Genomic DNA, 27800 nt, shown 5'->3' with positions numbered 1-27800 from the left:
ATTACATTTTAAACAAAGTTGAAAGGGCTATTGAAATACTTTCAAAGTTAAGGAGGTTAATCAAATTTTTCGGACAAGATTAAAAGACAAATAATGCATTAAACCAATTAGTAACTGGTTACCTGATTCTGCTTACGTATCCAAAGCGCCTTACTAATCCGACGTCATTGACAATCTACCAAACAGTAACGTAGGTCAGACGGGACCGGAGTCCGACGAACCCGCTCCGATACCTAAGTCAGTTTGTGCCTAGGACCGAATTGAAGGGTATCTATTTTGAACAATGTGTTTTCATGGTAAATGTCGTTTTGAACAATTTTAATTCTTGAATATTTTCATTTTGAGGCCGTTAACGTCGTTTTGAACAATTTTAATTCTTTAATATTTTCATTTTGCGGTCGTTAAGGATTATTTTGAGAAGTTAGTTAAAATTGAGTGGAAAGTCCGGTAGTCATATCATTAAGAATTGAAGTCTAGTGGTCATAATGTTAAAATATGTAAATTTCAGTGGCCATAGGTGTAATTTACCCTTAATTAGTGCTATAAAAACAGTAAATGCTCAACCGTTTTTATCCATCAAGCATTTGTATATTTCTCTATCAAAAACATGACTTCTTCATCTTCTTCCTCTATTGCTCTTCCATGGAAATACGAGGTCTTCCTCAGTTTTCAAGAGGAAGATACTCGCAAAAAATTCAGCAGTCATCTTTACTCTACTTTACACCAAAAAGGAATCAACACCTTCCATCATTATTACGGAGGAGTTCATCAAATCAGAGACAGAAAAGAAGAAATCTCCGAAGCAATTGAAGAATCGAGAATCTCCATTATTATTTTCTCTAGAAATTATGCTTCCTCTGCTCTGTGTTTGGATCAGCTTGTGGAAATCTCTGATTGCCGGAAACGAAAAGGGCAAATCGTGTTGCCGATTTTCTACCATGTCGATCCATCGGAAGTGCGAAAACAGAGTGGAGGATTTGGGGATTCATTTGCGAAGCATGAAGACGATTTCAGAGGCGATGTCGAAAGAGTGAAGAGATGGAGAATTGCGGCGACCGAATTTGCTAATCTTAGTGGATGGGATTTACAGAACAGGTTAGGGTTTCTTATTTGAATTTGGGTTTAATTTAATGTTGATTCAGCTAATGATTTATTAAAACTTGCTTTATTATATAATTTTACACTGTTAATTATGAATGTAGTACATTTCCGTCATTAAATTCCAGTCACCTTCTCTAAGGAGCATACGAAGATAAGTATCTACGAACATTTCCGTCAATAAATTTACTAGGAACGACGACTTACTTCCGGAGTGCTAACTTTTATCCTATACTAGTCGCCGAGTCACGGCCTAATAATTTACTCTAAGCTAAATAACAGATTCTCAGAATGTTTTGATAACTCCCTCAGTATATATAAATTGTTTAGTCTTCTGAATTTGTGTAAAATATAATTAATTAATTATCCGGTTATAAAAAGAAAGTAAACTATATACGCATCTTAGAATATTATTATATAATTTAGATGATAAATTAAAAGAAAATTCAAATATAAAACTTATATTCTCTAATGTTAAAATTATATAACCTGATTTTGTTCGTTTTATTTTTTTTCAAGACGTGTGCGATACAACTTCCATATTTAATTTATTTTTTTAAATTCGAATGATTAATTAATTACATTTTATATAAGTTGAGAGAACTAACTAAATATTTTATAGAAGTTAAAAGACTATTGAGATATTTTAAAAATTCGGAGACTAATAAAGTTTTTTAAGACAAATTCCAATAAAATACTAATATGTTAAGCCTAAAACACGGTAAACAAAAAAGTTTTTCATTGGTAATTTTATTGAAGTATTTTATTAATAATGGTATATCGTTCATTAAATATCTTTATTCATCAGTTTCTTTAAATTGATCCTCAATTAATATTCAAAAATTCAATTTGATCTTTTATGAGTCTAAGATATAAAAGTCATTTAAAGTTTAAATAAATTATGTGGGCTGCTATATATCGCCATGGTTATACTTTCTACCGCACTTTTTTAACAATTTTGCCCTCCTTATAATTTAAACTCAAAAACTCAAAACTCTCAAATCCTTTCTAGCTTTTTGGATTTTCAAAAAACCCGACCTAAAACGACATGCCGCCAAAGGCAGGAGCAGGTAAAGGCTTCATGAATGCTCCAGTAAGGTTTTTTTTTAAAAAATTACTCCGAAATCACGGGTTCCGCCTCCGAATCGGAGGCGGAACCCATATGAATTTAGCCTAAACGGACGGGCCGTGCCGTTTCCACCATGGGTGGAACGGACGAACTGCCCGTTCCACCCGTGGTGGAAACGGCACGCGCCGTTCGTTCCACCGTACGGTGGAACGAGCGGCGCGAACGGTGCGCGCTGCCCGTTTAGGCCAAATCCATTTGAAAAAAAAAAATTCAAAATTTAATAAACGAAATTTTAATTTAAATTTATATCGTAGGATTATCTCGTGTACGAAATCATGGTCTTCGGAAATGCTCGGGTCCATTTTTGTCCAATTAGGGTTTTTAGTTTTGGGAGAGAAAGAGAGGAAAAAAAATTTTGGTTTTTGATAAAAAAATTATGATAAGGGCATAAATGTCAAAAGAGCGGTGGGTGAAAAAAAAATTGCGGTATATACCAATATCCATGAATTATTCTATCGGCTGCTCCTTAATAATTGCTTATGACGTGTCCTTGACATGTCGCTTATGTTATTCTGGTGGAGCAAGTTGTCATAGTGATGAGTATTTAAAAAAAAAAAAAAAAGGTTGTCACAAGTGATTTCAAAACCTATTTTAGTTACCACCAGTATAAATACCTTTTGACCCCAATTATAATTGAAATTTACACTGGTGTTACATTAAAGTCTAAATCAACAAAAACCTGTCATAATTTATGTATCAAATACTTATTTATTTTATAAAGGCATGGGTAAAAAAAAGAAGTAAAGGATGTTTAAGTCAATATTTCGTTAATGTTTGGGCTAAGACACATATGTCATCGTAATTGTTAACGATAGACAAATATACCCTTATTTGAACGGTAGGCTTATTTGGCATAATTTTGTTAGTCTCGTCATCACACCATTGAGGATATATTTGTCTGTCATTAATAATTACGAGGGCATATTTGGCTGTTTATTTGATATAGGTGGGGTGACAGGTGAGGTGGTGGTGATAAGAGTCATTTTTTTTTTGTGTCATTTGAAAAATATGAAAATATATTTGATTGATATAGGGACATATATGACAATACCGATATATATTAACCCTTAATTTTTTAATATGTTTTTATTGATGTAGACTTTAATGTTAAAAAACATAAAGTTAAAGAATTTTATGTCACAAGATAAAGTTCAGAGGCTATACCTATAATTCAAGGGTCATAAATGTATTTTACCCTTAATTTTGGCCAATTGGGTTTTAAGATCATCATGTGACACTATAATATATTGATTTGAAAATGAAAGTTTGGAGTGGTATGGATCAGGTGATGTCTACTTGTCATGTTCTTCAACTAAAGGTTGCAAGAACATTCATTCAACATTTTTTATTATATTTTAATGGGTCAATGCATTATTGTTATAGGAGGAAAAATTGACCATTTGACTTGAGGATAAATTACATCCATGCCACTAAACTCACTCATTTTCAGTGTAACCGCTAAACTTTAAAACGCAGTCAACTTTACCTTCTCTAACATTATGACCACTAAACTTTAACCAATGCCTCAAAATGATGATTAACGACCTCAAAATGGAAATATTAAAGAATTAAAGTTGTTTAGAACGGAATTTACCATAAAACCACATTTTTTGTTTTACAAATTCACCATTTTTGGAGTTTTCTCTCTCTAAAAATTTACTCTCTCTCTTCTAACCAAACAAATTCCTAAATAACCTCAAAATGAAAATTTTGAAGAATTAAAGTTGCTTAAAATATCTTAAATTATTGGATTTTTTTTTTTATTATTATTTTGAGTTCATCAACTATCATTTTGAGGGGTTGATTGAAGTTTAATGACCATAAGGTTAGAAAGTTGTATGTTCTGTTTTGAAGTTTAGTGGGCATTCTGTGAAAATGAGTGAAGTTCAGTGTCCATGGGTGTAATTTACCCTTCGACTTGATATATCAATTAAATCCACTTGATTAATCATCCAATTCCCCATTTAAATGCATTGCTTTTTTGTGCTTTAATTATAGGGATGAGTCCAAGCTAATTGAAGAAATTGTTGAAGAGGTGGTAAAAAAATTGAGAAAGTCAAGTTCTAGACTACATTCAAGTGAAACAAACAATTTTGTAGGAATCAATTCACGTTTGGAAGAAATGATGAACTTGTGTATAGGAGAAGAGAAATTGGATGATAATGTTGAATTCATAGGAATTTTTGGGATGGGAGGCATAGGCAAAACCACAATTGCTAGAGCACTATATGGAGAATTATCTACTCAATTTGAAGGAAGTTGTTTTCTTGCAAATGTTAGAGAAGTCGAGTCGAAATTCGGTCTGATTTCGTTACAACAACAACTCCTTTCTGAAACTCTAATGGAAAGAGATGTAAAAAAAGTGTGGAATACGCATAGTGGAATGAATGAGATCAAGACCCGTCTTCGTCACAAGAGGGTTCTCATCGTTCTCGATGATGTGAGTGATTCTAAGCAGTTAGTGTCGTTAGCCGGTATGCATGATTGGTTTGGCTACGGAAGTAGAATCATCATAACAACTAGAGACGAACATTTGTTGTTGGATCATGGGGTGGAGAAGATATATAGAGTTGAAGGATTGAATCGTGATGAATCTTTTAGTCTCTTTTGCTCGAAAGCGTTTAAGAATGATTATCCGGATTATGATTATGTAGAGATAGCTAATCGGTTTGTTAGTTATGCTAATGGACTTCCGTTAGCTCTCGATGTTCTTGGTTGTTTTTTGTTTGGTAAGTCAATTGATGAGTGGGAAAGTGCTTTGGAGAGATTGATGGAAATTCCTAACAAGCAAATCTTGGATAAGCTTTGTATAAGTTTTGATGGATTAGAGGAAGTTGAGAAGAAAATATTCTTGGATATTGCTTGTTTTTTCAAAGGCGAGGAGAAAGATTATGTCGTTAAAGTATTGGAAAGTTGCGGGTTTTATCCGGAGATTGGGATCAAAGTTCTTTTGAATAAGTCTCTTATTACCATTTCCAATGATCGAATATGGATGCATGATTTACTCGAAGAAATGGGGCGAGAAATTGTTCGACAATCCTCCTACGAAGAACCAGGAAGACGGAGCAGACTCTGGCTTTATAAGGATGTTTATCATGTTCTATCGAATGATACGGTAATAACTTGCTTTTATGTATCACATAGTGATCATATCAACTCGAGACGAGTCACTCGAATCGAGAAAAAGCACGGGTCGATGCCTGTGTTAGACTTATCGTTCTGTTTCTTGACTTGTGTGACTTGTCTTGAATTGATAATCTCAAGACCTATTTGTCCGAACAGCTTATATCCGGAACAAGTTATGCAAAGGGTACAAGTTTGAGATTTCCATACTTATAAGGATGTCTATCATGTTCTATCAAATGATACGGTAATAACTTGCTTTTATGTATCACATAGAGATCCTATAAACTCGAGACGAGTCACTCGAATCGAGAAAAAGCACGGGTCGATGCATGTGTTAGACTTATGGTTCTGTTTCTTGACTCGTGTGACTTGTCTTGAATTGACTATCTCAAGACCTATTTGTCCGAACAGCTTATGTCCGGAACAAGTTATGAAAAGGGTACAAGCTTGAGATTTCGGTACTTATGCCCGATTTTATATGTACAGGGAACTGAAGATGTTGAAGGCATAGTTGTAGATTCCTGTGAGCAAGAAGATGATCATCTTAGTGCAAATGCCTTAAAAAACATGAGGAATCTTAGGTTGCTTAAACTCGGGAATTTACGCCTTTCGGGCAGTCTGAATTACCTTTCGAATGAGTTGAGATATCTTGACTGGGATGGATATCCTTTCAAATCCCTTCCATCAAATTTCCAGCCAGACAAACTTGTTGAGCTCCATTTGCAGTCCAGCAACATTCAACATTTGTGGAAAGGAAAAAGAGTAAGCGTTGTCTTTCGTGTTTATTGCCCGAAATTTCGAGTGACGATCACTTTGAGTTTCGATGATCTTAATTTAGAATGTTTGTGTACTATTTGCAGCCATTGAAGATGTTGAAGGTGATTGATCTTAGTTTCTCTGTTAACTTAATTAAGACAAAGGACTTCGAACAAGTTCCGAATCTTGAAAAGCTGAATCTTGAAGGTTGCGTAAGAATATACGAGATTCACCAATCCATTGGAGCTCTGCAAAGGCTGGTTGAATTGAATTTGAAGGATTGCAAAAGTCTCGTTAGGCTTCCAAGCACCATCTGCGATTTGAATCGGCTTAAGGTGCTTAACTTGCAAGGCTGCTCAAAGCTTGATGATCTTCCACAAAAATTGGGGGAAATGACATGTTTGGAGAAGCTTAACATTGGTGGAGTTGCTTCAAAACAAGTTACATCTACCAATTTTCTACTTCTTTCCTGGTTAATCCCGAAACGGAGTCTAAATCTACCGGTTTTTCTGCCTTCTTTATCAGTTCTATGCACTTTAAGATCATTGAATTTAAGCTACTGTAATCTGGCAGAAGGCATGCTGCCGAAAGATTTGAGCTGCTTCCCGTTGCTACAATCATTCAATCTCAGCGGAAATAACATTGTTAGCCTGCCTGATAGCATTAGCAGACTTTCGAATCTCGAAGATTTTCGAGTTGATAATTGCAGGAGGCTGAATTCACTGCCGGATCTTCCATCAAGTATTTTGTATCTCAGCACGGTTGGTTGTTCGTCCTTGGCGACTTCCCTGCCTAATACTGTCAGCAGACATTATGAACTTGAAAACCTTCAGTTTCCTGATTGCGCAAGGCTTCAAACTCTACCGGATCTTTCATCAACTGTCGTTCGTCTGAGTGTTGAAGGATTAAGTGCTGAAGATGATCCGAAACATTCACCTTTAACGTTTGTAAATCGGATTCAGTTGGTTGAGATTAAAGGGAAGAGGAGTTCAGCATTCTCCAGGCTGACTAGTTACCTGCATTATCTGCTAAAGCACAGCTCTCAGGTCTCCTTCTACACCTCCATTTTTCAATTTCATAACTCAGGATAAGGTCCAATTTTGTCCCGAACATTAATTGAAGCGAGTAATATGAATCTTAACATACAAAAAGGGCACAATCTTATGTTGTCCCGTGATCGAAATGATCGAAATTCTAGTATACCTGACCCTAATGTGACTACGTGTACCATGTATAAAAGGGTATGAGATTAAAAACATTATCCATGACAGACAGGTATGGGAATACCCTTGATACCCGTTACCCGTCATAACTCCTTTATATATTAAAAAATATTATTGTTTTTTAGATGTAAAAGGCTTAATATCTTCCCAGCCCCCCAAGTTGTCCCACCTCCGAACTTAGACTTATGACAACTAACCCCCTCAACTTGTTTATTTGGAATAAATAGCCCCTCAAATAGGTTAATATTTGTGATTTCGGAAGTTTTTTTATGTCCTTTAGTTAATGTATCAGTAGATTAGTTAGATGTAATATCATGTTAAATGTTTTTTTTGGGTTTAGGGGTTATTTGTTCCAAATAAGCAACTTGAGGAGTTATTTGTTCCAATTGAGCAATTTGAGGAGTTATTTATTCCAAATAAGCAAGTTGAGGGGTTAGCTGTCACAAGTCTAAGTTCAGGGTCAATTGCAGAATTGGGACAACTTGAGGGGGCTAGGAAGGTATTAAGCCGATGTAAAATGTGGGATTCAAACCCACAAACTTTTGTTCTTCAACCATTTAGTGATACCACTAAGCTATTTTATTATTATTGATTAAGATTAAAACATATATAAGTTAATATACAGAGTTGGTTATTAGTTTCAATCATATAAGAGAAATCCTAAACTATTCATATCCTACTATTACGCAACATATTTGTTTAATTTTTAAATTGATGATTTATGGGTGATTTATTAAATTTATACTTTGTTAAAGTTGTAATATTTTTTATTTTATGTATTAATTCTTAACGAGTAAGGAACACCGCGAATTAAATGGGACGGGTATGGGTAATTAAAAAATAAATGGGTAAGGGTTTAAGATTGGCACTACCCGGCGAGTACCTTACCCGTTGCCATCCCTAACCGGAAACTTTAGTGTCCGCGGATACAATTGACCTACATTTTTATAGAGAATCATGTAATTGATATAGTTTTTTTTTTTAATACAGGGTTTGTACAGTCCAAGCTCTCATGTATCAATGTGTTTAGCTGGAAATGAAGTTCCAGAATGGTTCAATTATCAAGGGATTGGTTGTTCAATAGAATTGCAGCTGCCTCCACATTGGTTTAATAACAGATGGATGGGATTTGCAATTTGTGTTCTTCTTGAAACTTATGATGATGAACTTCTGTCAACAGAAAATTCTACAGTTTTCTGCGATTTACAGGTACGACTGTGCACGATTTATGGAGATAATCTGTTTAATACGACCCCTTTGATATGATTTTCAGTTTTCTTGCATTTATATCATATAGGATAAGTGCAAAAATAATACTTGTCTGATTTGCAAATGCAGTTTCGTGGTTTAAAAACTTACAAACAGAGGTCTGAGGTTTGTGAAGTTTGCAGTTAAAGGATGCGTGAGTCTATTTTTCAGTCAAACAATATTTGTGGTTTAGTTAATTTGCAAAGTCAGTCTTTTTAATTGCTCTAAATCTCTCCCTGTTGGGATACAACAATTTTTGACGGAATGTTTGAGTTTGCAAACTGCACAAAACATAGATAGGGATTTTATAATGTGTTTTATCAAAATATGAGGACTAATAAATTATTTATCCAATATATAAACCATATACAGTAAAACCTCTATATAGGAATACGTTTGGGACCGGACAATTTGTATAACAATTAGGAGGTTATTCTTATATAGAGTTTGGTACCAAAAAAAAAAAAATCAACACTTAAAGTTTATAAATTTAACAACAATAAGAACTCTCTAATTTTTATTATTCAAAAAGTAATTATGCAACGTTGTTTGACACATTGGAATTTGTGTGCCAACTCATATTTAATCTCAATAATTTTTAAATTTTTTAATAAAGTTTGTTTAAATCCTTAATACATATATACATTATTTACATAATTATTCCTATATAGAGGTATAGTTTCTAAAGGTGGGACTTGGATTATGTATAACAATTAACATTTGGGAGGTTATTCTTATTTATAACCGGCCCAAGTTGAGACCGAATTTTTTTATAACAAATTGGAGGTTATTCTTATATAGAGTATTCCTATATAGAGGTTTTACTGTAACATGATTATGAGACGATAATCTGTTTTGATACTCGTATTTACAGGCATGGAATAACAAGGCAGATGAAGCCGTGTTCCTGGGCCGGCCTGCAACACAAGTTCCTGCTGAAATGGGGAGTTTGTCTCATCATCTTTGGTTCAACTTCATGCCTAGTAGCTCTCTAAATTGCGAGAATTGGTGGGAAAAATGTGGAAATCTGAAAGCAACATTTCATTCAAATGGGTTGAAGGTGAAATATTGTGGACTTAGAATCATATATGATCTTGATGTTGCTGAACTCATACAATGTCATAGAGCTGCTGAACTTTTGGACGTCTCCGATCTTGATATGTCCGATAAAAGCAAGAGAAGACGTGATGATGATAACGGCTTCGAAAGTAGAGGGGAAACCGATCAATGTTCCGAATTTGTTAATGGACCTAATCCCAAGAGATTGAAAATGTAGGGTTGTCAATTTCACGTAGTTTCATCCCTCGTTATCTTTTAGGACCGCTCCTTGTTGTTCAGGCATTTCACTCTGGCCCCATTTATTCTGGACTGGATCGTTACAGGGTAATCAACTTATGCATGATTCGCCTCCGATCCAACACATTGTATGTTGAGAGTTGGTCTGATAAAAAAATGTAATAATCTGGTCTAATATCATGTAGATATTATTTGTTTTGATCCAAGTTTAATTCTTTTGAATGTCTATAATCTTGATGTATTCGTTGAAAGCAAGAGAAGACATGATGATGATGATAACGGCTTCGAAAGTAGAGGGGAAACCAGTCAGAGTTGTGAATTTGTTGATGGACCTAATCCCAAGAGATTGAAAATGTAGGTTGTCAACATCCCTCGCTATTTTTTAGGACCCCTCCTTGTTGTTCAAGTGGTGTCATCTTCTCTGAACTGGGTCGTTTTTCATCTTCTCTGAACTGGGTCGTTACAGGTTAATCAACTTATATATAGTACGTCTTTGACATATTGTATGTTGAGAGTCTGCTCTAATAAAAAAAAAGTAATAATATGGTCTAATATCATGTAGATATTATCTGCTTTGATCAAAGTTTCATTCGTTTGGATGTCTCTAATCTTGATATCTCTGAAGGCTGTACTTAACACATCTGCTGTGACATCAGCATGATATTTTGCTAATATTTGTTATGTGATTTGCTGAAATTAATGTTACGAAAGTAAAAGAATGGAGCAACTTGTATTTACCAGAAATGTGGAGAAGTTTGGTTTGTATTAGTTGAGATACATGTTCTACTACTGTGGAATAATATGTTCTGTCTAACTGCTGTAACTTTTGTCCATAAAAGTATTGTGAAATGAAACTAGATGTGTGGAAGTTTTACACTCGTACTCTGTTTTTCTTGCATTGTTATGTGTTTAAACCATCAATGGGAACCACACGCCTTCAAATCTGGAATTCTTCGAGGTGATTGATCTAAGCATCATGTCTGCATTTTGAGGTATGTAATCACCTCAATAGCTTTGGATTTTCTTTCATTTAACAGTTTGTTTCATATTAATGGTGTCATTGAATGTTTAGGGTCACAAACAAACTGAAGGCCTAGTCCTCGATCATTTCGAGAAGGTAATGTCCTTGTACTTGGCCAAAACTTTCAACTATCTCAACTTTGAAAAGTTACAAATGATACTCTATTCTTGTTCAATTATATTCAATAACCCTGTACCTTTTAATAGAATTTGTTGGAGGCGGAAAATGGAGGACATGCTCCGCCACGTGTCAAAGTACTCACCACGTATCAAAATGAAAATTCTAAATACACAAATAATTAGAAACTTTTGAAAGTGTACGGGGCAGTTAAAGTTTTGTAATTATTGAATGCAATTGGACAAGTATAAGAGTTATTTAATGCAATTGGACAAGAATAAGAGTTATTGAATGCAATTGGATAGGATTAGACAGTCATTATGCAATTGGACAATGATAGGAGTCATTTGAAATTTTTAAAAGTTTAGGGCAGTTGAAGTTTTAAGCCAAGCACTGGTAGCAACAAATATATTAAGCCAGATTTTACTTACAAGTTGTAGAATGTACCAGAAACTGGAATGAGAGAACTCAAGGATATTTTCTTGTAACTGTCAGGAATCTCATGAAGAGCCTGGACAATGAAGCTGAATATGGCTTCATAATGATTTTATTTGCCTCATCATGAATGATACAGTACATGACATACGATTTAAGCCTAATATATCAGTAGCAACTTGTTATCGTCCGGAAAAGTTAATTGTTCCCTTTACCTTTAAACTTGTTTAAAGTGACCTATTAACCCTCTAAAATCCACGTGACAAAGTAAAAAAAGATTTTGTAAAAGTTGAAACGTGTATACTTTAAGAAAGTTCAGGGGCTAATAGATCACCTTAAAAAAGTTCAGGAGCCTAGAATCAATGAGTAACTTTAAGTAAGTTCAGGATAAATACAATTCTTTTAAGGTTCAGGAATAGTTGATTTTTTTAGATAAGTACATAGGATTTAAAAATATTAAGCCTATAGTTTATGTAATTGGTTATTCTAGTAACATTCTTCTGATTATTGTCTACCAATTTGTGTTTGGTTTGGGTGTTTTAGGAAACGGGATTTGTTTTTTTTGAGGCATAATCCTGAATGAGCTATTGGATCAGCAAGATGAAAACTTGATTACTTGAGTGCCAAAACCTTCTTGAAGATGAAGAAGCTCAGGATTGCTCATGTTTCACTATAGTAATTTATTATCCAAAGGAATTTAAAATGTGCGTAAAAATGTTAATGCTAAACAATAATTAATGTATATTGAAAAGTAAAAGGCTAAATACATTAGGTCAGGTCCTGACCTTGACCCAAAAAATCCAAAAAAATCAATTGGCTCTTTCAGCTAAAAGAAAAGGAGGAGATTCAAGTTTCATATCGAGAATAAAATTAGATAAAAACGGTCTTTTTACCATTTGACAACATTACAAAAAGATGAAAATGTGAAATATGTTTGAAAGAACTTAATAGAAGATAAGCTTAGCGTTGACTGATCAAAGTCTTCAATCTTTAGCCTTTACCCACTTCTTCCTCTCTTTGCAGTAGCCTAACATTGAAATCAAATCATCACATCAGAACTAAAGATCTGCAAGTAAAAATTTCATTCCTTCACGGCTCATCTCTTATCTTCATTTCTGATCTTTGGAAATTGGAAGGTAAGTGCTCTTTTAATTTGTATAACTATCCATAATGGTATCTTCTTCTGCTTCTTCACTTAAAAGGAAGTATGATGTGTTTCTTAGCTTCAGCGGGGAAGACACCCGTTATAATTTTACTAGTCATCTCTATGATGCTTTGTGTTGTAAAAAAATAAAGACCTTCATTGATAATGATCTTGAAAGAGGGGAAGAAATAACTCCTTCCCTTTTGAGAGTTATTGAAGATTCTTTGATTTCTGTTATCATTTTCTCGAAGAACTATGCATCCTCTCCATGGTGTTTGGATGAAATGGTTAAAATTCTTGAATGCAAGGAGACTCCTGGTCACACTATTTTACCAGTTTTCTACCATGTAAAACCATCTGAAGTGGAAGAACAAAGTGGGTGTTTTGCAGATGCTCTTCTTCAGCTTCAGACAAAATTTAAAGACCAATTGAAGAAGTTGCCCAGATGGAGAGCTGACTTGACGACTGTTGCCAGCTTATCTGGATTTGCCTCTCAGGATATCCGGTATGTCTCCGTTCCTTCTATTCATAGACATAAATTTGCTGACTGTCGTTTTTGTATCAACTGACTTTATATAGTGAATAAACATTATCTAGATTGAATTGAAACAATGGTTCAGAGTATCCTTTCTTGAAGTTATGGGGTAATTCATGCCTTTTAGTCATCGAAATTACATGTTTGAAAGAAGATATCAATGTAAAAAAGAAAAGGAACTCCATTGTTTTCTTAATTTGTTTCTCTTACAGTTTATTCCATCTCTGCCCTTTTTTCCCTTTTAAAATAGGTCTGAGGCTAAACTTGTGAAACAAATTGTGGACGATGTATTGAAGAAATTGAACCATACATACTCTAGAACTTTGAAGGGCTTGATTGGAATAGACTCGCACATTGAACAAACTACAAAGTTATTACATCTTGGGATGCCAGAAGTTTGTATTCTAGGAATTTGGGGTATGGGTGGCATTGGTAAAACAACTATTGCCCAAGTTATCTTCAACAAGTTCTCAAGTCAATTTGAAGGTTGTTGCTTTCTCAAAAATATTAAGGAAGAATCTGTACGCAGTGGGCTAATTGGTCTAAGAAAAATGCTTTGTCAAGATGTGGATGACATCCTCCAACGCAAAAAGGTGTTGCTTGTTTTGGATGATGTGGATTGTGTAAACCAATTAGATGAGTTCATTGAAACACGTGATTTTGGCTTGGGTACCAGAATTATTGTGACATCTAGAGATAAGCAAGTTCTGAAGAATAGAGTTCATGAGCTATATGAAGTTAAAGGGTTAAATAATGCTGAAGCTCTTCAACTATTCAGTTTGAATGCTTTTAAGAAAACCCATCCTGCAGCGGAATATGTGGATCTATCTGCAAGGGCAATAAATTATGCTCAGGGAAATCCCTTGGCGCTCAAAGTTTTGGGATCTTTTTTATTTAGCAGAGGGAAACAAGAATGGGAAAGTGCACTGCATAAACTTGGTAGAATCCCTCCGCCTGAAATTTTCAGCGTGTTGCGGGCAAGTTTTGACACACTGGATGAAGAGGAGAAATGCATATTTCTTGATATTGCATGTTTCTTTAAGGGGCAACAAGTTGATTTTGTAGAGAGAATAATGGATGGTTGTGGTTTCTCATCTAGTATTGGAGTTAGTGTTCTTGTTGATAAATGCCTTATTACACTTGTCGAAAACAAGTTAGAGATGCATGACTTGTTGCAAGAAATGGCTCATGGAATTGTTCGCCAAGAATCAATTAAAGAGCTCGGTAAACAAAGTAGATTGTGGAGTCATGTTGATGTCTACCAAGTATTGACTAAAAATCTGGTGAGAGCTTTGCATATATACATATTTATGTATACACTTCACTTCATAAATTTTGGAAGTTTTAATTGCGTTTGGAACTTGAGCTTTATTTATTTGTTACTTTGATCTTTAGGGAACTGAAAAGGTTGAAGGAATATTTTTAGATACATCTAAAATTCCCGAAGTGAATTTGAGCTCCAGAGCCTTAGCCAACATGCATAATCTCAGATTGCTCAAAATCTACAATTCTGCATCTGAAAACAACTGTAAATTGTATTTTCCTGATGGCCTGGACTTTCTATCAGATAAATTGTGCTATCTCCATTGGGAACAATACCCACTACGCTCCATGCCTTCAAATTTTACAGCAGAAAATCTAGTCGAACTTAACCTGACATGCAGCAATATAAAGGAACTGTGGTCAGGAGTACAGGTAATTTATTGAAGTCATAGCCAGTTTATTGTTTTTGCAGCATCTTGTGAGTTTGAAAGAGATGAATCTCAGTAATTGCACGAACTTACTCGCATTTCCAGACCTCTCGCTGGCGAAGAATCTCGAGAGCTTGAATTTTGCATATTGTACTAGCTTGGCAGAAATTCATCCATCAATTCGGTTTCTAGATCAACTTATTGATTTGGACATGAGATGCTGCACAAGCCTGATGCTCCTCCCGACTGGCATCAAATGGAGGTCTCTCAAAACTCTTAATCTTTCTGGCTGCTCAAATCTTAGGTGGTTTCCTGAGTTCACGGAAAACTTAACTTATTTAAATCTAAGTGAGACAGCTATACAAGTACTTCCTGAATCAATTGGGAAGATGAGCGGACTCATTGTATTAAATCTGAAGGATTGTAAACAGCTGCACAGTCTTCCGGAAAGTATGCATTTGTTAAAATCTCTTGTGATCATCGATCTTTCTGGCTGCTCGAAAATTACCAGATTTCCAAAGATTTGCGGGGAAGTGAAATACTTGTACTTGAGCGAGACTGCAATTGTAGAGATCCCTTCTTCAATTGGTCTTCTCCCTAAGCTGTTCCATTTGGATCTCATGAACTGCAAAAGACTAGAGAATCTTCCGAGGGATATTTATAATCTGGTATATCTAGAGCATCTGGTTCTCTCTGGCTGCTCTAGCATCACAAAGTTTCCAGAGGTTTCAATGCATGTCAAGAAGTTGTTTTTAGACGGCACAGCAGTAGAAGAAATTCCCTCGTCTATACAGCATTGCTTCGATCTTGTTGAACTGAATCTGCAAAACTGCACCAGCTTACATACTCTTCCAAGCACTATTTGTAAGTTGAAACATCTGCAAATGCTTAATCTCTCAGGCTGCTGTATGTTTGACAATTTCCCAGAAATTTTGGAGGACATGAATGCTTTGAGATAAGGGAAAAGTACGAAAAAAATGCCCGTGGTTTGCCCAATTTACAAATAGAGACATGTGGTTTAAAAGTTTACAAATAAAGGTCTGTGGTATGCTTTATTTACAAAACAAAGTATTACAATTACACAGTTAAGTTCTAATTACAACCAAAGACATTTTTATCTTAAAAAAATTATCCTTACATATCAGCAAAACACAACTCCCGAAAAAAACAATTTTCTAAATTGAAACAATAAATAATATGGTGGAATTTTACGTTTTTTTACTAATATGACATTTTATGAACTAAATTGATATTTAAATTCATTTTACATAGTTGCAATTTGAATTTGGGATCCCTATTTGTCAACGTATAAATGTAATTGAAAAAAATAAATAAAAAATGCACTTATTGTCATCAATTACTTAGAGTTTAATTTTAAACATCTTGTTTTTGTAAAAAAAGCATACCACATATGTAAACTTTTAAACCACAGACCTCTATTTACAAATAAGGCAAACCATGAGCATTTTTTTTCGTACTTTGTCCTTTGAGATATCTTTATCTAGATGGAACTGCTATAATGAAACTGCCTTCACCACTTCAAAAGTTGAAGGCACTATCAAGGTTGCAGTTGAAAAACTGTAGACATCTTTCCCATTATGATGTAAAGTTTTTTGACAATCTTCCTGAAGAAAGATTGCAGTTACAATACCTGCGTAAGCTATATCTCGATAATTGCGGTTTATATGTTGTGCCTCATTGCGTTGGCTGTTTATCGGCACTAGAAGCTTTGGATCTAAGTGGAAATCCTTTTAGAGAAATAACTTCAAGCCTCAATGGGCTATTTGAGTTGCAATATCTTGGTGTGAGAAACTGCATTCATCTCAGGTCACTGCCTGAGCTTCCCCCAAACCTAGCAAAATTAGACGCACACGGTTGCCATAATCTGAGCTCAGTATCAATGGATCCAAAGGGAGCTAATGGGAACATTTTTGAGTTCATTTTCACTAGTTGTTACAGGTTGGATGTGTTTCAAAAGTATCAAATCCAATCATATGCCCTAGCAAAATTTCAGCTTTATGCAAAAAGGCTTTACAATCAGGTATTGTTCTTTTTCTAATTTTTGTTGATTAAGCTCTTGATCTTTCAATTCGGCACATCGAGTCAATTCTAATCACAACACACTATAATTTCCTGCTACCAAGAAAGTTAATCGTGAATATCATATTAAAGAATGACACCTTTGCTAAAAACTAGAATTGCAGAGAATCGTTTGCAACAGAAAAGCTGCAGAAATACTATTAAGCTAGAATTTTGGCATTCAGATCGATTATCATCCCTGGCCCTGAAAGATGGACACCGCCCGCCTTGCCCGGGCTTTGGAAACCCACGTATGATCTCCGAGGTTTCCTCTGGGCTAACATCCAAGGTAAAATCTAGCTCTGACTGACTTGCTGGCAGGCGCTAGAGACAAGTGATGGCTTTCCCTGTACAATCGACCCCAGTAGGATAGAACGCTGTCAGTGAGGAAGGGCAGCTAGATTGCTACTCGAATCAATCTTTTCTCGAATATGCGGGATTGGAGCGACAAGGAAGTACTTTAGAGGCTGATCGTATGGATCTTATAGGTGGGTTCAGGGTCTGACTCAAAGAAAGATCGAATGCTCTCTTAGAAAGAGAACCCCTTTAAGGAGCCCGGGGCTTGTCCGTAACAGCTTCTTTACAGAGCTAAAGCACTGGCTTTGCCGGCTTCTTCCCTTACCTCGACCAATATCTTGATAGCTGGTACTCTATTTATACCTTTGATAGATGGGTAGCCCCTTTCGTATTAGTAGAAAATCTTATCATTGGATATGAGCCACACTGCTTTAGGTCGCAATGTATGGCTCCTCTTTTCTACAACTCACTATAAGATGAGTGAAAATGTAGTCTTCATTTTTCTATTTTAGCTTTCTAAAAGTTAACACATCAAACTCGGTTAAAAGTGCATTACTCATTCCATTGCCTTTGGAATCGCATTTTTAAGAGTTTGAAATCAACTTTTTATATGTATGATGTATGATATATGATGTGGCTACAGAAAAACTGAAAAACCTCAATTTGAACTTCAACAATATGATTTCAGATGTAAGATTAAATGAGTCATTCCATTGCTTTTAGTCGAGCTTGATGTTCTTTCTTGTTAACTAGGTGCTCAGTATGTGCAAATATCATAAACTTAATCAACAAAAGTCGTAAAGATTAGAGGCCTCAACATTCTTCTTTTTTTCTTTTTATTTCTGCTTCATTGAGTAAAGCTATCATCACCCTTTTTAATATGTATCATGCTGCAGGTACCTTCTATACTAGTAGGAGAATCTAGTTTTTGCTTCCCTAGATCTCACAACAATCTGGAATTATGTGAATTATATGAAGTGATGCGGTTAAATTGTCCAAGCTTTGGAACTGAAATCCAGCTGCCTTCAGGTTGGTCTACAAAGAACTTCCTGGGTTTTGTTGTTTGTGGTGTTATTTTATTCAAAGGTGTTAGTGGCAGCAAGTCTGGTTTCAGAGTGAAATGTAGATTCCATTTCCAAAATGAGAATGGAGAATTCAATGATCACCATAGCTACTTTGGAAGCTGGTATGATACAAGAATTGTCAATGATGAACATTTATTCTTTGGATACGATCCATGTCTTCATCTCGCAAACAATCATGATTTTGATAAATTCAATAAGGTCAGCATTCAGTTTTGGCTTGAAGACATTACTGGTAATCCTCTTAAATCTTGCTCTGTGCTTGGTTGTGGAGCAACAGTCTTGACAAAATACACTTCTATTGGAAACCTAATGCTCTTGGAAGAGAAGGTAAATGATGTGATTGAATCAAGATTAATTCTTGACATTGAGGGCCTGTTTGGTTGAGCTGTTAGCTAATAGCTGTTGCGGTTGTTGTTAGCTGTTTGCAGTTGGAGTAAGTTGTTAGCTATTGCTGCTAGCTTTTTGTTATTAGCTGTTTAATTATTAGTGTTGGTAAAATTATATTGAACTGTTGTTGTTCGGATTTAAAATCTCTAATATGGACATGTTTTAAAAATCAAACAATTTTTTTTTATGTTTGTGATCTGTTACTAATGATAATAAAATGATACACATGTGAAGTCTAGATGACAATATTCGTGATCAAGAAGACAGTTTGACGAATCATTTCTCAAATTGACCCAACTAGGAGTAAAATTGTTATTGGCTGCCAACGTTAGGGGTATAATTGAACAATTTTAGACGTCAATGGTAAAATTGCTCCTAGCTATAAATGTTAGGAGGTATTTTTATAGAGAATCATGTAATTGATATAGTTTTTCATTTTAACACAGGGTTTGTACAGTCCAAGCTCTCATGTATCAATGTGTTTATCTGGAAATGAAGTTCCAGAATGGTTCAACTATCAAGGGATTGGTTGTTCAATAAAATTGCAGCTGCCTCCACATAGGTTCAACAACAGGTGGATGGGATTTGCAATTTGTGTTCTTCTTGAAGCTTTTGATGATGAACTTCTGTCAACAGAAAATGCTACAGTTTTCTGCGATTTACAGGTACGACTGTGCACGATTTATAGAGATAATCTGTTTAATACGACCCATTTGATATGATTTTCAGTTTTGTTGCATTTATATCATATAGGATGAAGTGCAAAAATAATATTCGTGGTTTTGTCTGATTTGCAAATGCAGTCTCGTGGTTTAAAAACTTACAAACAGAGGTATGAGGTTTGTGATGTTTGCAGCGTGACTTTATTTTTCGGTCAAAGAACATTTGGGGTTTATTTAATTTGCAAAGCGAAACCTTATATATTAGGGTTAAGGTGCAAAAATACCTCAAACGTTTTGGGTCAGGAGCAATTTTACCTCTATCGTCTAAAATGGTGCAATTTTACCCCCAAACGTTGGAAGCCAAGAGCAATTTTACCTCTAACATTGATAAATTGGTCAATTTCAGAAATAATTCATCAAACTGTCTTCTCGGTCATGAATCTTGTCATCTACACTCCACACGTGCATCATTTTATCGGTAACAAATCACAAACATATGTTGGGATGTGAAAAAAATAAAAATATACTATCTTGTACGAATTAGACAAAAAAATTCAAAAAATTCACCGAATTTATAAATATTAATCTCCAATTTTATTATTAAATTATAAAAAAACATGAAATCCTTTTTTTAGAATGAATTGTTATGCAATTGGTGCAGAATAAAGAACAAAAATATTTGTATTTTATAGTAGTGTCTAAATTGACCCAATTTATCAACATTAGGGGTAAAATTACTCTTAGCTTCCAATGTTAAGGGTAAAATTGCACCATTTTAGACGTTACGGATAAAATTGCTCCTGACCCAAAACGTTAGGGGTATTTTTGCACCTTAACCCTATATATTAGGTAATTTGAAAAGTTAGTCTTTTTAACTGCTCTAGATCTCTCCCTGTTGGAGTAAATAATAATATCTTTGACAACAATTTTTGACAGAATGTTTGAGTGAGCAAACTGCACAAAACATAGCTCCCTATTTGTGAACTTTTATATCACCGGACTGTTTTTGCAAATTAGCCAAACCACAAAGTTTATTTTTTTAAGTGCCACATTACTTTATAATTATTGGGGAGAACAAGTTTAGACTCCGTATATAAAACCATACAATGTTGGTACTAACGTTTTGTAAATAGTGCAATTTTAGACCCCATTAACGTGTTATCCAATAGAAATCAATTTACCGTTAACTTGGTTGGTTTCATGTTTGCGACACCTAAGCTTCAGTAGCGTCCACGTGTAACTAAAGTTAATGCTGATATTACTCGATTTTATACATGGAGTCTGAGCTTAGATGGTGTAAATATGAAACCAAATTAACGGAAAATGATATGCTGTTGGAACTGCTGTTAATGGAGGCTGAAATTGCTCCATCTACAAAATGTTGTAGACAACTATTTCATACTCCATTAACGATAGATCCAAGAAGTCAAATTTCTGCTAGTTTGGTTTCATGTCTGCATCACCTAAACTCCCGTAGCGTCCGCATGTATTCAAAGTTAACCCTAATATTGTAGGGTTTTATACGTGTGCCAGTAACCGTATGCTTAATTTTGTACTTCATCCTAAATATAATAATGTGAAATCAAGGTTGTAAAAAATGTTAGGCACTGGTCGGACGGACACTGTCGTAGGAATTAGTTGCGGATTTGTATTTTTTTTTACTTTTTAATAAATAAATTATTATATAAACTTTTAATAAATAAATATATAAATACAATTATGCTATGTAAAAGTAATAATATAAAATGGATATTTTCATTTTCAAGAATATGACCATGGGCGACCTAGGGTTTCTCTTGCGATGACCTAATCTCCACCGCTAGCATCAGACCCTTGCACCGCCGGCCGACCGCCGACCGCGCGCCGGTGACCGCCGACCGCCGCTGGCGACCTAGCTCTGCTGTCTTTTTTGTCGCCGTTCTCATCAGATTCACCATGGCTTCTGCTTCCACCGCTGCAACCGAATCAGATGCCTTCGCAATCGCCCATTTATTTGATTGTAGGTCTTACAGCAAACTAAAAACTACAATCAGTAAGGATCCCTCAACTCCCGCACCTTCCTTTGCATCAATTGTAAAGAAATCAGTCACCACAACGGCGATTCCAGCGCCGTCGCAGCCTTTAATTTCAGAGGAAGGGGGTTTCAAGGCCATTAAAGTCCCACAAGCCATTTATGAGGAACGAGTTAAAGCATTTCAGCACTCAGTCATTGGGAGGATATCTCTGAATAAGGGAGATCGCCCCTGGAAACATGCCGAATTGAAGCAACGTCTGAATCAACTTTGGAAGAGAAATATAGATTGGAAGCTTATATCGTTGGGTAAGGGTTTCTACCAGATTATTATGCCAGATAGGGATGCCCTACAGACTATTTGGGGGCTCGGTCCCATTTCACTCAAGCCTGGAATCATTCGGTTTTCACCTTGGACACCGGGATTCAATCCGGACTCACACAAGTCCAGCTCTGCGCAAGTTTGGTTACGTTTCTACAACTTGCCTTGGGAATTTTGGGACACTAGGATCATTGCGAGTATTGCACGTGTGGTAGGGGTGCCTATTCGTTTCGATCATAATACTGTTAGTGGAGAGTTTGGCCATTACGCCAGGGTGTTGATAGATGTTGATTTGTCAAGGGATATTCAGTCGAAGCTCAGAGTGGATACGGATAATCAGAAGTTGTGGGTTTATTTAGAGTATGAAAAGCTCCCGGCTCTTTGTGGCACTTGTTCGTCCATTGGGCATACCACGGCTCAGTGTAGGCGCAACAACAGAGAAGTAAAACCTCAAATGCAGAGGCATATGAAGTCAAGTAAGAGTGGAGCGACACGTACTACACATGAAAATCTGGATGTTCATTCGGAACCAAATGAAGCTCACACTTCTTCTGCCGCAGATGATGCGGAAAAAACAAAGTAGCAGAAGACACTTTACAAATAATTCTTCATCCCGCCGCCAATCTGGAAATTCAGGGAAGTGAGGAGGGTTCCAAACGTTGGGGAGACTGCAGTGATGAGGAAGACCTCCCAGCAGCAGAGACCGATACTCCTCGTACAGCTGAGCGAGTTGCTGAAGGTAACTTGACGGGTTCTTCAGAACGACCTCAGAATAATGATATTTACATTCCAAATGTGGATACTGACTGGATAACAACTAGAAAGAAGGATAAGGCCAAGATGTCGGGTACTAATACATATTCTCGCTCTAAGGGGCGGAACAGGCCGATTATCAATTACACATGATTGTGTTGTATTGGAATTGCAGGGGAATTAATAACCCTGGGACTCAACGGGCATTGAAGCTCATTTGTCAAGTAAATCATCCGGATTTGGTATGTATTTCTGAACCCATGGTTACTTTGGATAAAATTCCTACGTTTTTCTGGAATTCGATTGGCTTACAGTTTGTTGAAAGCAATCCTTGTAATTCTATTTGGCTTTTCTGCAAAATCGGTAATATCAATCTTTGCAACATCATTTTGAATCATGATCAGCACATTACGATTAGATATGGTACTGCAGTGAGTTTTTCCCAATTTACTTTTGTATATGGCAGCAATTATTTTGGTCGGCGACATCTGCTTTGGGATTCTGTCAGTGCTATTGATGATAGCAGAAAAAAATGGTTATTGGAGATTTCAATGCGATTACAGGGGCTCACGAAAAAATCGGACGCATTCCGTCTGATATTAGCTGCAGGGAGTTCCGTGATTTTATTAACAACAATGAGCTTATCGAAGTGGCTAATGCAGGCTTGCAGTACACTTGGTGAAACGGTCGGTTTGGCACTGAACATGTTGAAAGTAGACTTGATAGGGCTCTTGTGTCTGAGGACTTTGTTGATTCCTGGAGTACTATCAGCTGTACGGCTCTCTCCCGCTACCAATCAGATTATAGTCCTTTGTTATTAGTTTGCAAAAATGGTATAGTAAGGCATTCCCGGTTTCGGTTCTTTTCCATGTGGACTACCCATATCTCGCTGCGGGATTTGGTTTTTACGCACTGGCAAGGTACTCATGTCTCTTTACCACCAGCACAACTTTTCTGCTACAAACTGAAATCTTTAAGGGCTAAGCTCTGGGTCTGGAACAGAGAAATCTTTGGCAGAGTTGAGAATAATATAGCAGCTGCAAATTCGCGCCTCTCGAGTATACAGCAAGTTATTTCTTCTCAGGGTCTGAATGAGGTAAACCGTGTGTAGGAAGTGGAAGCAAAACAAGATTTAGATCTTCAGCTATTCAGACAGGAGCTACTCCTTCGGGATAAAAGTAGAGAAAAATGGCTTGAAGCGGGGGATCGTAACTCGAGCTATTTCCATCGCGCAGCTAAGGGTAGGAAAACTCATTCCTCTCTTGATACCCTTCTTATTGATGGTGTCCTGGTCAACGATGAGAATGTGATCGCACAGCATGTCGTGGATTATTATTCAAGTCTGTTCACAAGCAGCAGGCCTCTAGTCGACCATGCCCCAATCACTGAGGTAATTCCGGTTTGCGTCACATCGATGGATAATGAGCTTTTAACTCGGCAGCCTTCGGTTGATGAGATTAGGTCTGCAGTCTTTGATCTGAACCGAGATAGCTCTCCGGGACCTGACGGCTTCGGGGGAGTATTCTATCAACAGTATTGGGACATAATTAGCACGGATCTTTGTAAGATGGTTCAGAGTTTTTTTGCTTCGGGCTACATGTTGCCAGGGATGAATTCCAGTATTATGACTCTGCTTCCCAAATCTGCTGATGCTATAGAAATTCAACAGTTTAGGCCAATTGCTATGGGTAATTTCAATTATAAAATTATCTCGAAAATTCTCGCAGACAGGCTGGCCCCTATTACTTCTCGTATTGTGTCTGACAATCAATTCGGATTCATTTCTGGTCGAAGTATTCATCATTGTATTACTGCGGCTTCTGAAGGTATTAACATGTTGAATAAAAACTGTTATGGTGGTAACATGGCCTTGAAGATTGATATTAGAAAGGCTTTTGATACACTTGATTGGAACTTCCTCTTGGCTGTTCTGGAAGCATTTGGTTTCTCATTGCAATTTAGAGACTGGATTTTGGAAGTTCTTCGATCAGCTAGAATCTCTATTGCTCTGGGAGGCGGAATTAAGGGGTTTTTTGGCTGTTCTTGTGGTGTGCGACAGGGCGATCCTCTTTCCCCGATTCTTTTTGGCATTGCTGAAGACTTTTTTAGCCGATGGCTGGCTAAGCTGGTCAGGAACAATCAGTTTCAGACTATGACATATAACATGCAAGCTTTTTTTCCTTCGCACCTCCTCTATGCAGATGATATGTTGTTGTTTGCCAGGGCTACCCTAAAGAACATGAAGTGCATCAAGGATCTTTTTGATTTCTATGCAGCAATTTCGGGTCAGATGGTTAATTGGGAAAATCTGAGGTGTTTTTTGCGAATCGGATCAACATTCAGCGCCAAAACAGACTTGTCGGCATATTGGGAATTCGGCGTGCGAGCTTACCTTTCAATTACCTTGGTGTTCCGCTTTTTCAGGGGGCCCCGAAGGCAAGGTTTTTGCAACCTTTAATGGATCGCTTTATTGCTAAATTCAATCTCTGGAAAGGGCAAGCGCTTTCTCTAGCGGGCAGACTCACTCTAATTAAATCTGCTTTAACGGGAGCTTTGATCCACTCATTCATGGTTTACAGATGGCCTGTCTCGCTTATCACAAAAATTGATAAAGCCCTCCGGAATTTTGTTTGGACGGGAAATAGGGATCAGCGGAAACTTTGCACTGTTGCCTGGCGTATCTGTTGTCAACCTTTAGAGTGTGGTGGACTGGGAATTAAAAACATGGGTATGTTTAATTCAGCACTTCTTGGGAAGTTCAGTTGGGAACTTTTAAAGGGCGACGACTTCATCCCTAAGCTTCTGATTACTCGCTTTCACACACATTCGGGCTTACCAAATCCATACATCTCAAACTCGTCGGTCTGGTCTTCCATGAGGAGGGTATATGAACAAGTTAGAGAGGACATTGTGTGGTGGTTCAGAGACAACTCCCGGCTAAATTTCTGGACCGACTCGTGGATATCCCCGTTTGTCGCTGATCAGCTCGGCATTCCGCCTAAAAATCAGAGCACTCTTTTTGAGCCGGTGCGAAATTACAGGTTGGATAACTCGTGGAATAACTTGGATCGGCTTCCCGAACAAGTCCAGACTCGTATTCTTCGGGTTCAAGGTAATCGGGATGGAACCGACACCTGCATTTGGAAACATTCCATGTCGGGAGAACTTACGACAAAATCCCTGTACAGCTCGCTCCGCTCTGTTTCGCCGGCGGTTCCCTGGAATCGCTTTATCTGGAATGCATTTGTCCCTCCCCGACGTTCGTTTGCCTGCTGGCTGGTAATTTATGGGAAAATTTCGGTTCAGGTTAATCTTCAGGTACGCGGCTTCTCTCTTGCTTCGAGATGTGCCTTGTGTAATTGCAATATCGAGACTTTGGATCATCTTTTTGTTACGTGTTGGATTGCGAGACATCTTTGGCCGATGGTCTTTAATAACTTTGCGGTTACTCTCTGCTTTGTGACTACTTTTGAAGCTTTATTTATCGTTATTCGAGCGGTTGGCTTCCGATCGAAGAAACGCCGCTTGTGGAACTTGGCGACGGTTACTACGGTTTGGTATATTTGGCATATCAGGAACCTGGCTGTGTTTGAAAACGAACTCCCTTCAATCCAAGTTCTTCTGAACCGTCTCTTCTTCCTCTTCCATGAGCCTAAATGGACCTCATTTTCAACGTCTCGGGTCAGGCCACCTCCGGAATCGAACTTCGTTACGGTGCGCTGGTGTCTACCCCGGACAGGCTGGATTAAGGTTAACACCGACGGGGCTGCTGAGGGTGCTCCTGGCATCGCTGGCGCTGGGGGGATTTTCAGAAACAGAAGAGGTTTTGTCATGGGATGTTTCGCCTTTCCCATTGCCGATTCTTATGCTCATACGGCTGAGCTGATGGCGATCGTCTTTGCTATTGAAGCTGCCTGGGAAAGAGGCTGGCACAATTTGTGGATTGAATCTGACTCGGCATATGCAGTTAAGTTGCTCAGTGAAAAATCTACTGCGGTTCCATGGAGGGTTAAGCAAGAATGGTTAAGCTGCTTATCACGTTGTTCGTCTATGAACTGCAAAATCACTCATATCTTCAGGGAAGGTAATCAAGCTGCGGATCGTCTTGCCTGTTTTGGCAAATCTGCATCAGCGCTCCACTGGCGGCACTCTGCGCCTTATTTTTGCCAATTTCATGTTTTCGATGACCTTTGTAATGTTGCTCATATTCGTTTCCTTTAATTTTCTCCCCCTTTTGTAATTTTCTTTTTTAATAATATTCAGGGTTGGTTAAGTGCGTTAGGGGTGCCAACTTAGTTGGGATGTCTAACTTCTTAATCGCGTCCCAATCTTTCATTAAAAAAAAGTAATAATATAAAATATTTAAGACAGAAGAACATATATATTCTAATAATTGTTATATTAATGTCCTTAAAAAATAAAAACGTGCCACAAAATAACGTTTGATGTTTTGAGTACTTTCATTTAGTTTTTGGTTGTTTAACATATTTAAAATTAAACAAATTGACATAAAAATTCACGGGCCAAATTTTAAAAAAGGGTTGTCCAGCCAAAAATCAGTAAACCAATTTATACCGTTCGACTTGCGAAAATCGGGACAGTGTTCTAAAAATTCCCGTCCTAGACCGATTTTTAGAACACTGTGTGAACATATAAACCATATAACATGATTATGAGATGATAATCCGTTTTGAACTCGTATTTACAGGCATGGAATAACAAGGCAGATGAAGCCGTGTTCTTGGGTCGGCCTGCAACACAAGTTCCTGCTGAAATGGGGAGTTTGTCTCATCATCTTTGGTTCAACTTCATGCCTAGTAGCTCTCTAAATTGCGAGAATTGGTGGAAAAAATGTGGAAATCTGAAAGCAACATTTCATTCTAATGGGTTGAAGGTGAAGTATTGTGGACTTAGAATCATATATGGTCTTGATGTTGCTGAACTCTTACAATGTCATAGAGCTGCTGAACTTTTGGACGTCTCGGATCTTGATATCTTCGATAAAAGCAAAAGAAGACGTGATGATGATAACGACTGTGAAAGTAGAGAGGAAACCGATCATAGTTGTGAATTTGTTGATGGACCTAATCCCAAGAGATTGAAAATGTAAGGTTGTCAATTTCACATAGTTTCATCCCTTGTTATTTTTTAGGACCGTTCCTTGTTGTTCAGGCATTTCACTCTGGCCCCATTTATTCTGGACCAGATTGTTACAGGGTAATCAGCTTATGCATGGTTCGCCTTCGAACCAACACATTGTATGTTGAGAGTTGGCTCTGATAAAAAAAATGTAATAATATGGTCTAATATCATGTAGATATTATTTGTTTTGATCCAAGTTTAATTCTTTTGAATGTCTATAATCTTGATGTATTCGTTGAAAGC

The 27800-nt window shown here is 36.9% G+C and overlaps 1 protein-coding gene and 1 pseudogene across 1 annotated transcript; both read left to right on the top strand.

Moving 5' to 3' along the window:
• The first annotated feature begins 587 nt into the window (after nt 1-587).
• LOC136229642 (uncharacterized) lies at nt 588-15778 on the top strand (annotated as a pseudogene).
• Nucleotides 15779-16338: 560 nt separating this feature from the next.
• Nucleotides 16339-27769, top strand: LOC136230573 (disease resistance-like protein DSC1). The gene is made up of 4 exons (XM_066019693.1): nt 16339-16860; nt 18092-18607; nt 19114-19332; nt 27124-27769. Exons 1-4 carry the CDS (start codon nt 16339-16341, stop codon nt 27523-27525), a joined length of 1659 nt encoding a protein of 552 aa, XP_065875765.1. The 3' UTR covers nt 27526-27769.
• The last annotated feature ends 31 nt before the right edge of the window (nt 27770-27800 follow it).

Source organism: Euphorbia lathyris, chromosome 5 (assembly GCF_963576675.1).
Source record: "Euphorbia lathyris chromosome 5, ddEupLath1.1, whole genome shotgun sequence".
NCBI lineage: Eukaryota > Viridiplantae > Streptophyta > Magnoliopsida > Malpighiales > Euphorbiaceae > Euphorbia > Euphorbia lathyris.
Note: the sequence above shows the minus strand (reverse complement) of the source record. Positions and strands in the feature narration are given on the sequence as shown.